The 13,820-nt window shown below is 31.8% G+C and overlaps 1 protein-coding gene across 4 annotated transcripts in view; it reads right to left on the bottom strand.

Annotated features, from left to right (window-relative positions):
* Nucleotides 1-13,820, bottom strand: part of LOC135144639 (zwei Ig domain protein zig-8-like) — a 412,694-nt gene that overhangs the window by 282,286 nt on the left and 116,588 nt on the right. For all 4 annotated transcript variants that reach the window (XM_064076682.1, XM_064076683.1, XM_064076684.1 and 1 more), the window contains exon 3: nt 8,038-8,079. In XM_064076682.1, the coding sequence (XP_063932752.1) occupies nt 8,038-8,079 (42 nt within the window). The remainder of the gene's footprint in view (nt 1-8,037; nt 8,080-13,820) is intronic.

Here is a 13,820-nt window from a genome sequence, read left to right as displayed (position 1 = left end):
CAAGCAGACGGTCTTAGGTGGTCGTACCTGTATAATTAATGGTTTTAGAGTTTTGCGGGTTGGGTTTTTAACTAAAGTTGTAAAATATTATTATTAGTATGTATTTAAAGTGATCTTAGCACACATGCGCTGAAATGTACGCTTTGACTGTAACACCGACAATTTATTTGAAATAATTATAAACTTCTCAGTATTTTGCTTCATTTATAGTATTGCTAGATCATTATCCGAGTGTAAAACTCCATATTTTCGAAATGAATAAATTTTGTGTAGTAGTAATAAAAATTGTTCTACCTATTTAAAATTTCAGATTGACATTTATGAACGCAGGTAAAACTGTATTAAATAATATAACACACGGTCGACGCATTTTAACAGTTGCGCTGTGATTTTGATTTAAACTAAATTGCTTATTAACTACTTTGTAATTTGTACTCGATATGCAGCTTCCCCCAGCACCTCTCAGTCTCTCACTCTCTCTCACTCTCTTCGGACTATAGGACAAAGAGAATTCGCACCGGTCAACTAATTAAAAGCTATTTAGATTAATACAAAAGGATACCAGTGTAGTTAGTGAAACGTGTTAAGAGTGTATCTAAGTGGTCATTTAGAAAATTGTACAAATAAAACGCATTTTTTGTTCCTGACACGACAATAGAATTTTTTATGTGAAAGTAAATAGTTTTTAAAGAACGACGCAAAATTGACAAAATTTATACAATCTTATAAAATATAAATGTAACCAAAGGAATGTTAAAATACTTTTACCATTACAATCGTATCTATAAAATTGTTACCAACTTCCCAGCATAGTGGAGTAAGTCCAATAATAATTATGTTCGAATGATTCGTAACTGCGAAGTTATTTATTATCTTAATTCACTCCAAAGCATTAAATCCTTCTACCACAATCCCTCTAAAACGAATGACAAGCATAATTCAAGAACTTCTGAGCGTAGAAAGCGCCAACAACAGCAGTCTGCGACTAAATTGCTGATTGACATTATCAGAAGCTCCTTAGCTAACTTTCGTGTAAATCATTTTAGCCGAGAATATATCGTTTGTTTGATCCACCTCTTTGTCAGCTAATTTCAGAACAAATGAGGCAATTTACATGAAACTTGGGATTATGTGCTCCAGTTTATGTTGCAGCTCGGCTCTTTCTAAAAAACGACCTAACTTATTACTGCGGTTCTAATTAAGAGCAATATAATATGAAAATATAAATCTGCTGCTCTGGCATTAGGGTTGGATATTTGCATATAGCGAATACGACTTCAATGTGTATGTGGAAAATATGTAGGAGATGGCTTACACTCGACCTACACTAGACTGTGAACTAGGAGAGAAGTGTCAGGTGCAACAAATAATAACATCGCAAAAATATGTTTCTCAGAAAGTCTTTGTTTAAAGTTTGCTGTTTATTTTGGTAAAAGAGGTTTTTAGCATTGAACGCCAAAGCCAACTAGGGCCAATTAATCTTAAAAGTTAGACGTTTTTGTTTAAGGAATCATCCGAGTTGATAGAATAATTTATTTTTCTTTAGAGTTTAAATTATGAATTGAAGTATTACACGCCAGTTCGGAATGAAAATTTTAAACAGACGCGCAAGGATTATAAATTAAATCCAAAGTAATAAATTAAAAATATTTTGTTTTTACTATACATTCCGAAAACCGTGACGTGCTTAGAGATACGAGTACATCGCAAGAAATTATCTAAATGTACGTTCTTCTGATGCCTTGATAATCATTTGATAGATCTTATCATTTTAAGACACTTGCATAAATTCTAAATTTATATTTTTTCGACTTTACAAATTTAAATTCTACCTTGATTAAAATTCTATCGTTGACAAATGTCAAAAATATACTCGGTTACGCCTCGACCAAAAAAGCTAACTATTTTTAAATTTGTCGTTTTTGTAGAAATGTCGCAAAAATCTTATTTTATTCAGATTCTAAATCAATGTGTAAACAAAATTTGTTCCTTTCTGGTAAATAATAAATGAGAAAATGTGAATGGGTTTACTTTATGAAAAACTGAGTCTATTAGTATTTGAAATGTTGTTCAATAGAGTTAATAAATATGCTAAAAGTTTTAAACGGAAGGTTTCCTAAAACATACGATTATTTTGCTGCTTTGATCTTCAGAGTGAATTCACTTTGGGATAGCGGTCTACATCAAACCCACACATTCTTGTACATAAATATGGTCAACACTACTTCATTTCGATTACCTTTGTTGTGAAGCCATTTTTAGAAAAGCAATTTCATGTATCGTATTATGAGATGAAATTTTATAGTTTTATTGGTTTCAGTTTGAGATCTTACACCCATTTCCGAAGAAATTAAGACATGAATTTAGTTATTTTTTATTTATAAAGTTTTCGTTGCAACTGATATTTTTCTGTCATTTTAGCTATCAATTTTTTTTAGTTCAAGCAGATATTTAACAAACTTTGTTGTGAACTGTACTTGTTTGTTGGCTCGATGCTCGTTTTATTATGTTTGCCGTGTCATTATAAATATATTTCTCCATCATTACAAAGTCGATTATTTAGTATTTCATAAAGTATTACTTAGAATAATACAAGCATTAGGAGACGTGTCACCGTTAGCTAGAGTAGTTTTGTAATTATCTAGACTGTCACGACATACAAGGAACTTTACGTAATGAAAAACCTATTAATTAACTGTCGTCGGTTGGCGGTATCAGCGAAATTAAATTTGAAAATTCCTTAACGAACCACATTGTCCGATGATAGTCTATAAAAGTGCTTCTTTCTTTTTTGACAGCAATTCCGCTTGGAGAAAAGCCTTTGTTATACTATACAACGCAGTTTTGATGAAACCGACAGCACCGAATAAAAAATGTACTTTGGGTAGTCCCTTTTCGGGGATTATATCTCGTTTGAAAAGCATTTCCCTTAAAGATATATTGTCGACGTCTTGTGGGACAAATTATTTCACTCTTTAATTTCGTCTACACAGTCTGCGCCCGCAAAAGGGTAAAAGAGTCAAGTGAGATACCCTTTTTATAAAATAACTATAAAATAAATTACCGCTTTCCTTTGTCGGCAGCGTCTTTTCCGAACAACCTTTGCCATTCAAATTTCTTTGTAACGGTGCAGTTTTCGTTTGGAAAGGTCATGTCAACTGTTTCATTTACTTGAGAAGAGATCGTTTCCATTTTTGTTTTTACTTCAAAATTACAAGTTTGATATTGAGCACAAAAAGCCACAAAGACAAACAAATACCAAACAATGTTGTGCAATTGAGTAAAGGAAGTTGGTATTTGATTTTTAATAGGACGACCATTTTTCCTGTCGTCAGTAATGATTACATAAGTCATGCGTTTACTGCAAAAGTGTTATTTATTAGGAAATGTAGTCAATATGGCAAAAAAGAAAGTGCTTACGTCAGCCGTTTCAATTGTGCTGTTGACTTACGCGTCATGGCCAACAAGAGCAGAAATTAAAAAAATCACGCGTTATTTCAGGGAAATTAAACGTGTAACAATATGTAGACAATTGTATTTAAAAAATCTAAGATTTACGTCGCGCTTGAAAATAATTTTAATTTATGTTGTATTTAGAGATGTCAATCTTTGGTATTTGCATTTTTTCTGTCTCTAAAAAATAATTAATGAGATATGGAGGAGCGCGCGTTCATGGACTTATTGGCTGGCCGATTTTAATTCCTATTAAAACTTCGTATGATAAACCAATTTTATTTAAACAATAAATTTCAAATTACGGAGTTCACTTTCGGGATGAAATAAGCTGTGCAGATAGTAATCGGTCAAATATGACAGTTCCATTTGTAAAGTTGTAATTTAGAAAAATGAGGAAACAAGGATGGATTTGAAAATGTTGGGAACGTTGGGAAATCTAATTTTGTATTTACTCTGTACATAAAAATGCTGCAGTTTTTTTAACATTAGATGAACATGTAGAAATATATTAGATACTTATAGCAGTTATAGCAAATAAGTATAATAAAATTTACGATTGGCGCTTTTTTTTCTTTTTTTAGTAGCCTAGGTTCTATTAGTTCGCATTCGCACTGTACAAAAATATAAATAATTAATCCCTATTTCATTTTCATGGTCACTCATGTTATTAGCTCTGAGATAAACGTTCGGTTTTATATTGATAAAAAAAAATAAAATATAGGATTACATTTTTTTTTAATTGTACTAAATTTTATTTTTTTCGAAAAACGACTGCCATCAGCGTTTACACTTCAATAGTAATGACTCATAAAAAATTAAACACAATGAACCGCAATCATAAACGCCGCCCTTTTCTCCTCGGCCAATGAAGTGATTTATTAAGGTGGAGCTTGTGCGAGTGGGAGGAGAATCGATAATATTGCTTTTAAAATAAGATGCTTACATCTGGCATGCCTGTTTAACACCAGTTTAATATTTTTTAAATACTTTGTTTAACAACTTATTGATTGTCTCACCAACGGTATAGCGGATTTGTCGAAGATTCTAATAATGAGAAAATCATAATGTCATTAATTAGCAGATTAAGAGTAGTCATTAAAATGAATAGGAGGTGGGAGGTGGAAGGGTGGGACATTACTTGCTTATAAAAGACTCTGTAGGAAAACGTTTACCTTAATTTTTTAAGATTCGACCACCTGACAAAATAAAATTAAATTTTTTCATAAAAAAAAACACTGTGAAAATCAAAATCGGAGGTGGGTGGGGTTAATTTTAGCTTTTGGTCTACATTCCACTGTGTATATATGTAAATGCCACTTTTTGTCCAATAAAATGAGTGATAAGAACCAAAACCGGGTGGGTGGGCGGGGTCACTTTGAATTTTTTTTTTAATTAGATTCGACCACTTGCCATATAATTCAATTTTCATCTCCCAATAAATAAAATAAGCCAATGAAATGCAGATGCAGGTGGGTGGGATTAATTCTCACTTTGTCTATTTTACTAATGTTTATCAATATAAAATCCATTTTTCGTCTCACAGCTAATAAAATTAGTGATTAATTAATTTCATTAGTTCTTAATTAAAGACGAATGTGATCTTGGCAAACTATTGGCAAACTATTGGCAAACAATTCTAGAACAGGTAACCGTGAACATTTTTTTTTGATTTGGGCATTTCATAGAACTTACAAAAAAAAATATATTTTAAGAAGTTGGAAAACATAATTAAAGTGATTAAAATTTTACTTTTTTGCTGAAAACGTCCAAATTTAAGCAAAAAAACAACAAAAAAGAGAAATAAATGCCTATAAATGTTATAAATTCATAATATTTACGAGTAAACTTAGCGTGAACACAATAAAAAAAAAGTTCAAATTATTGGGACAAATGATTTTAAATAAGAAAATTAAAATCATGAGATCGGATCAGTTTTGGAAAAAATAACACCCAAATAAAACGGGGAAAATGTGAGGTTTGGTCAGGTCACGTCAAGTTAAAATCCACTTTTTGTCCAATGAAATGAGTAATCAGAAAGAAATCCGGGTGGGTGGGCGGGGCCACTTTGAATTTTTATAAGCATATATTCGACCACTCGACAACCTTTGAAGTTTTTTTAATTAAATTTGACCACTTGCCATAGAATTGAATTTTCATCTCCCAATGAATAAATAAGCCAGTGAAATGCAAACGCAGATGGGTGGGATTAATTCTAACTTTTAGTCTATTATTCTATTGTTTGTCAATATAAAATTCACTTTTTGTCTTACAGCCAATAAAATGAGTGATTAATTTGATTGCTTTTAATTAAAGACGAATCTCATCTCGGCAAACATGACATTTCTAGAACAGGTAACCGCGAAAATTTTCTTTTTGCTTGTGCATATTATAGAATTTACAAATTTTTTAAATATTTTGAGAACTTGGAAAATATAATTAAAGTGATTAAAATTTTACAAAAAACGTCCAGATTTAAGCAAAAATGCTTTCAAAAGAGAAATAAATACCTATTACAAGTTATAAATTCAGAATATGTGAACTTAGGGTCAACACAATAAAATAAAAATTGAAAATATTGGAAAGAAGTGATTTTGAATAAAAAATTATAATCCTGAGATCAGATCAGTTTTGGGAAAAATAAGAACTAAATAAAACAGGGTAAATGTCAGGCCAAGTCAAGTTAGGTCAGGTCAGGTCAGGTCACGTCATGTTAAAATCCACTTTTTGTCCAATAAAATGAGTAATCAAAAAGAAAACCGGGTGGGTGGGTGGGCGGGGCCACTTTAATTTTTTTTAAGTTACGATTGGATCGATTGACAAACTATTTAAAATAAAATTTTCATCTCAGAGGAAATAAAATAAGCCAATGAAATTCAAATACGGGGCTAGATGGAGTTAGTTTCACTATTTTGTCTAAATTCCACTAGTTATCAATAGAAAACACACTTTTTTTTGTCGAACAAAATGAGTGAGCAGAAAAAAACCGGGTGGGTTGAATTTTTTTAAGCGCAGATTCGACAACAGACAAAATAAAATTCAATCTTTACCTGATCAAAAAAAAACAATGAAATTCAAAAGCGGAGGTGGATGGGGTTAGTTTTTCTTTTTGTCTACATTGCACTGACTATCAATGTAAATGCCACTTTTTGTCCAATAAAATGAGTGATTTGAACGAAAACCGGGTGGGTGAGTGAGCACTTTGAATTTTTGTAAGCATTGATTTGGCCACTCGACAAACTTTGAAGTTTTTTTAATTAAATTCGACCACTTGCCATAGAATTCAATTTTCATCATCCAATTAATACAGTAAGCCAATGAAATGCAGATGCAGGTGAGTGGGATTAATTATAAATTTTAGTCTATTTTACTACTATCTGTCAATATAAAATCCACTTTTCGTCTCGCAGCCAATAAAATTGGTTCTTAATTAAAGACGAATTTTATTTCGGCAAACATGATGTTCTAGAACAGGCAACCGTGAAATTTGTCTTTTTGATTTGTGCATTTTATATAATTTACAAAAAAAAAATAATATTTTAAGAAGTTGGAAAATATAATTAAAGTGATTCAAATTTTACCGAAAACGTCCAGATTTAAGCAAAAAGACTTTCAAAAGAGAAATAAAAGTTATAAATTCAGAATGTTTAAACTTAGGGTCAACATAATAAAATAAAAATTCAAAATATTGGGAAAAAATCATTTTGCATCAGAAAATCCTGAGATCAGATCAGTTTTGGAAAAAACAAGAACCAAATGAAACAAGGAAAATGTCGGGTCAGGTTAGGTCAGGTCACATCAAGTTAAAATTCACTTTTTGTCCAATAAAATCTCTGTCGGAGGTCACCAACGTAGGTAAGCGAAAAACATGTTGCTGTCCCGGTGAGAATCGAACCATACGTCACCCGCTTGCCGGGCAGCTGCCCTTACCACTAGATCACACAGCGGCTTATCTTTCTCCGCTTACCAACGTGTTATTGTGCCGCCACAGAGTAAGAAAGAAAACCTAGTGAAGTTAAAAATGGAAAACTCTTTTCAAGTATAGAATACTCACAAATGGAATATATTTAAGTACCATTAATGTAGACGAGATTATCACTATTTTCTGATAACTTCAGCACCATCGAATTCTTATATCATTCTTTAGGTCCAACGAAAAGTTAAATATTTAGGGAACGAACTGTACACTGGAATCCTAATCAAATACGTATCGGAGAAACTGGAAGTTCTATCAATGCGCCATCCCGAGGGTACATATGTAATTCGTCCTGTCTGAAAAGTCAAGTAACCACACGATTGACAAAAATTATTTAAGACTGTTAGGAAGTGTATATTTCTAAAGATAAAGTGTGCAGTGGAGACGCTGGTCTATCAAACGGCCTAGTTAAGGTAACATATAAATTGTACTATAGCTAATTTTAGTTGGATTAAAAGATTCCAACATCGTTAGAGAAATGCTTTCACCTTTTTAATCAGGTCGATGTCGGCTGTGTGTTTAGTACGTTGTATTAAAGCCGAGCACAAGGCATATTGACATCAGTTTTTTTTTAATTAATATTCATTAATTAAGGTCAAAGAACTTACCTCTGAACTGGAACACGTGGGCCTGGGGAAGTGCCGTGCTATCTGGAATAACAATAAACAACAATCAGTATCATTTCTATCTCCGTTTTCACAAGATTTCAAATTCCGACATCCCACGGTTCACTCCCGACCAGATTCTCTCTGCAAATATTTTCTTTTCTTTACGATAAAAAAAAACTCCGATTTATAAAATAAAGAATAAAGCCACCGCGGCGCTCGCTTTTCCATTATCACCATCACTAATTGTGGTAGGGTGATACCACAGAACAATTTATTTAATGGAAAATGTATTACATCGGAATGACTAATTATTATTTATAATTGAAAGTAATTATAAAGCAGAAATAATAATGCATTTTCTTCCATTTTCCGAAATTATCATCAATCATCTACTATTAGCCGAGCTTTTCGTGTTTCACATGGCCAAAACGTGTTTACGCTTGTATTCATACTTGTATTTTCGTTGAATTATGCTTCTAACGGGACGTAATGTGTTGGAATTGGTAGAATTACGTTTGTGTGTTTTCATTTAAGTATTATGAGCGAGACCTGGGGGCCTCACAAAATCACAACTCGTACTTGTTGTGGAATCTTCCACTAAAAGAATGCTTTTGTGTAAATTCGTAAACGATGTATGTTTGAAAGTAAGTTTAACATGAACATTAACATGCCAAGTACGATTTAGTTTAAGTTTTGTTAGAATTTGTTGTTCTATTCAATTTATGCTTCATGAGAGAGTTATAGTCTTCAAGTCATATTGCTGTCTGCCAGACATGTTTTTTATTTTGGAAAATATAATAAAATTTATTTAGAGTAAGTATACTAATTTAATGTGCTTATCTAAATTTTATTTTTTAGCGTAACGCCAATTTTCGGTTAAAAACACGTTTTTTCTTTATCAATGCTAAAACAAAAAGGTAACCTGGTTACTGGGACCCTTCATATAACTTTGATAATAGTTTCCATCTAAGTATACTTACATGTGTATATACAAATTATTTAAAGTAAGTATAACACTTCGCTATTTTACATTCATATCTGCACTAACGGCACGGGTTCTTAATTTTGATTATACTACTTGAAAGCTATAATCTTAAATAAACTACCACTTTCTTCAGCTTTTATTACGTTCTAAATGTTCCCGTATTTTATGAGTAAACGCGGAAGCAAACACATTAAAAAGTGTATTAGAACGTATTTGTGTAATGACTTAAAAAGCACAGTTGTGCAGACTGGCAATAAAATTTGCATATTTGCAGCAATTTTCCCGGATGCGGAGAACATACCGACAACCTAATAAAATGTCAATGTCTAGTATGTCTGAAATGCACCTGCAGTAAAATCCACTCATACGTCTGCACCGTTGAATGTTATTTGGAATTTATTTCTTGGGACATTTTAGTTGGGAATGGCGCTTCTTTATGCAGCGTTCAAGAAAAGGCGAGATTTTCTATGTGTCGTAATCTATCCACGATAATTTTGTTTAGAGGAGAGGCGGTGATTGTGGAATACCCTTTTTGTTCTTGGTTGCAGAAAAAAAATTTTTCAACAAAAAATCATGTAACTATGTCAAATGATAGGCTAATTATTATTCTATAAACCTCTCAGAAGATTTTTTTCAATTATGGATTTTTGTTCGATATATAACAAATTTTGTACTTTTATGTAATTTTCGGGGGTCGAGAAAATGGGTGGCTATTGTGGAATACCGCCAAAAATCTCACATTATCATACAAAGGTACATGGAAATGATGAAATATTTGGATTGTTTTATTAAAAAATAATAGATTAATTAAAATTAATAAATAATTCTCAATTTTATTTACTTTGGCCAACTGGTAAGTAATTGAACGCACATCTTTCCTCGTTAGGCCAAAAAATTTCGACTCCATAGTCAACAGATATTGAACAAGTTCTTCTTCTAGTTCAGGAGGTAGGACAGCCTTCTTGCCTAATTTTTCTTTCTTAATTTCCTTGTTTTTTTTAACATATCTATATGTATAAAGTCGTTCTAGGCACATTGAAATGTTTGGCTGCCCGCAAATAGCCCATTTTTTTACTTTTTACAGCTACGGCAGCTTTTTCCATATCGCTTTCGGACCATAGTTGTTCTTTTTTGACTGACATAGTCCTTAAAATACAGGTAATATTAGAATTAACTTAAAACCGGTTAATGTGGAATAGTCCACATTACCGTACTAGTCAGTAGTCCACATTAACGCAACGAGTCTACGAACGATTTTTATTAAAAAATAATAGTAATACCACATAAATAAATGTTAAATGAGATGGCATTTAACTGTTGATTAGAGACGTATTCTGTATGACAATATCTATGACTTTTATAACACTTATATGAAAAATATAAAGTAAAATTGAAACTTACCAAAACTTTTCTACTGCGCGGAATATACAAATAAATTAATTCTTAGGTTATGTTCACAGTTAAAGCAGGTAACTGCAGCTGTGCATTATTATGCACCAAAGGGTATTTGAGTTATGCCAGCAGAACACAGATAGCGCTGTCAATTTTTTCAAAATAGTGATATTCCACATTATCGCCCTATTCCACAATCACTGCCTTTCCTCTACTATTTTTTTAACTTTTTTTTTTAAGTTTTTATATGCGCCTAAATATGTCACTGCTAGTTTAAGAGGATTAATTTCCAGCAGAATTTTACGCAGTTAGCTGTAATCGGATTTGCCATCTACTAAATCTTTCATAATGTTCAAGCAATTAGACTTCAGATGTTTACTAAGAATACTGACTCCTACAGTGGAAAATTTGTAGTTCATCAAAATAGAAATGCTTAAATAGTAGGTCACTTATCTACTGATGCTTCCAAATTAAAAAAAAAATACAACAAGCCGCCCATTGCATAAAATACTTAGAAGAATATATCGGATGAGCAACATAACTTGTAATCGACTCATCCTTGGAAAGGATTTAATTTGTCGGTGACTAAACCACCCTCATAAATATCAACAAATAGAAAAGAACAATAAATCATGATAATGTTCCTCATTTTGTTATAAGCATAAATGAGCTCGTCGTTTAATTCGATCGATCACGCTTCATCAACATGTTTATGTCGTTAATTTGTTCTGTTATTCTGAACCTTAATCCTTCCAAATTATCGACAGGTGTTCAATAAATAGTGTTCTCTAAATAGGGCCACAAAAAAACTTTGATTGAAAACAAGTGTTGGCTTAGTAATTTCAATATTCTACTAAGTAGAATTAGAAATTAACGTGGTCCCATGTTCATAGATAATAATCGACCATCTTAACAGCTTAATTGATTTTGTAGTTTAGTTAATGGCGAAACGAGACCAAAAACGAAGTGCATGAGAAAATTTATACTGATGTACAAGATGCTTTAAATAAGATTGAAAAGGCGTCGTCAAAAAAAGAAAACAATTTCTTATAAAATCGATTGGTGACTCTTTAAAGAAAGGATTTGTTCAAAGAAAACAAGATCAAGCAAGTTTTGAGATGACCCACTTGAAAACCACCTTAAAAATAATGTGAGGTTTAGTATTAATCCACTATTAATAGAATGATGACCTGAAGTAATCGCTGCTTCAAGTGAAAGTGGTAGCTAGTCACATTTATGGATAGTTTGAAAAAATAATGTTATATTTCAAGAGAAGAACATGTGTTTGAAATTCTTCAAGATAATACCCGATAAATTAGTGCTGATTATATTTAGCCTTTTTTTTATTAATATGCGTACTCATCCGTTTTAAGTTTTTGTTGTAAAAAGATGAGTACCTCTATTAAGAAAGAAAAGGTAAACTATAAGCCCCGCCCACCTGCCCTGCCTGAATTGTGATGTTTTTTTTTATTCGTCCTGAGCCAAGAGAGAGGAGCTTAATTGCAAAATCTTTATTTCTCTACAAGAAACTACCATGTAAGACATGTTTTTGAGTATCGTCAAAAAATACTACGTATGTCAAGTAAAAATTAAAGCCACATTGAGATCCAGACGAATGGGTAGGGTTTATGTTTTGGCTTTCTTTTTACGTAATATATATAGTTTGTTCTGAACAAGTTTGAGAATTAAAGAATATGTTTTACATAGCAATTTCTCGTAGAAAAATGAGGATTTAGCTGTAAAAAAATCATCACTATTGAGATCGGGCGGGTGGGCGGGGCCTATATTATGCCTTTTTTTTTATATACGTAGTCATCTGTTTTAAGTATTTGTATTCAAAAATGACTATGTATATTAACAAAAAAAAAGGTTAAATATAAGCCCCGCCCACCCACCCCACCTCAATTGTGCTGATTTTTTTTATTTGTCGTGAGCCAAGAGAGAGTAGCTTAATTGCAAAATCTTTATTTCACTACAAGAAATTATCATGTAAGACACGTTTTTGAGTATTGTCAAAACATACTATGTACATTAAGTAAAAATTAAAGCTAAATTGAGATCGAGACGAATGGGTGGGGCTTATGTTTTGGCTTTCTTTTTTACTTAATCACACTTCACATAGGAATTTCTCTCAGAAAAATAAGGATTTTGCGATTAAACTCTGCCGCCCGGCTTACGACGAGTAAAAAAATATTATCATGATTGAGGTAGGGCGGGTGGGCGGGGTTTATATTTTCCCTTTTTTCTATATATACGCAGTCATCTTTTCAGAACCAGAAACTTAGAATATGTTTTAAATGGTAATTTTTTGTAGATAAAGATGGATTTTGCAATTACCTCCCTATGATGAAATGATATGAAAGAAGAAAAGAATCGACGACAGGTAGAAAGCCTATTTTTTGCACATTTTGAATTCAATTTACTTCGCAAAATTGTAGATAAAATCAGCAAATTTTGGCAGAGAAAAACAGAAATAATTTTATTGACATCTTGCTGTTTACACTATAATGTAAACAGAATTTCACAGTACATATTTGTAGGTCCTATTACAACACTTTCCTAAATTAAACTCGGGAGGTATTTGTAAATGTATAAATATTTAAGAAAAAATCAATATTATTGTATATTATTAAATTCCTACACAATCTGAGACATGCTCACAGACAACCAAAAAAGTACTAATCTAATTCTGTAGACAAACAAGTTGAATAGAACATCCCAGTTTTTAGAATAATAAAACATTTAAACAAATATATGCATTCACTTATATAACAATATAATTTACAACAGTAGCATGCTTTCTTCATTAAGATCTTTTTCACAGTTCTTCTAAATTCTTTTACATCTAGTTGTTATATATGCTGTGGCAATTTACCATATAAGCATATTCCCATATCTCTTGGACTTTTCTTAAGAAAGGAAGTGTTGTGTTTAGGAATTTCTAATGTGTTTATGTTCCGTGAATTATAGATAGGACCTTCATTTATTGTACTACACCTACTATAATTCTTACCGCTTTTTATTGTAATCTGAACGTACGATATATCTGCAGATACGCCTCATGCAATGACACTATATTGTATTTGTGAATACATGCATCCAAAATAATACGTTTTTAATGTTTGTACCGGTGTAGGGCTTTTCATTGTTTGAGTACGAAGCAACCTACAGATAATTTTTTACATAAAACATATCAATGTAGGCTTGACATTTGAGTGTACTGTCAATTATAACGCCCAAAAATTGCGTTTTGTTTTCTTGTTTTATTGAGCCAGCACTGGATCTAATTAAAAAACTATAGTCACTTTTTCCATGTAAATTGTTAAACTCTATGAAAGTGTTTTTTTTGTTATTTAAGTGTAAATAATTATGAAAGTGGTTTTTTGTTATTTAAGTGTAAATAATT

This window comes from Zophobas morio, unplaced genomic scaffold (assembly GCF_036711695.1).
Source record: "Zophobas morio isolate AGI-343-1 ecotype UQ-CSIRO unplaced genomic scaffold, CSIRO_AGI_Zmor_V1 ptg000108l, whole genome shotgun sequence".
Classification (NCBI taxonomy): Eukaryota; Metazoa; Arthropoda; class Insecta; order Coleoptera; family Tenebrionidae; genus Zophobas; species Zophobas morio.
Note: the sequence above shows the minus strand (reverse complement) of the source record. Positions and strands in the feature narration are given on the sequence as shown.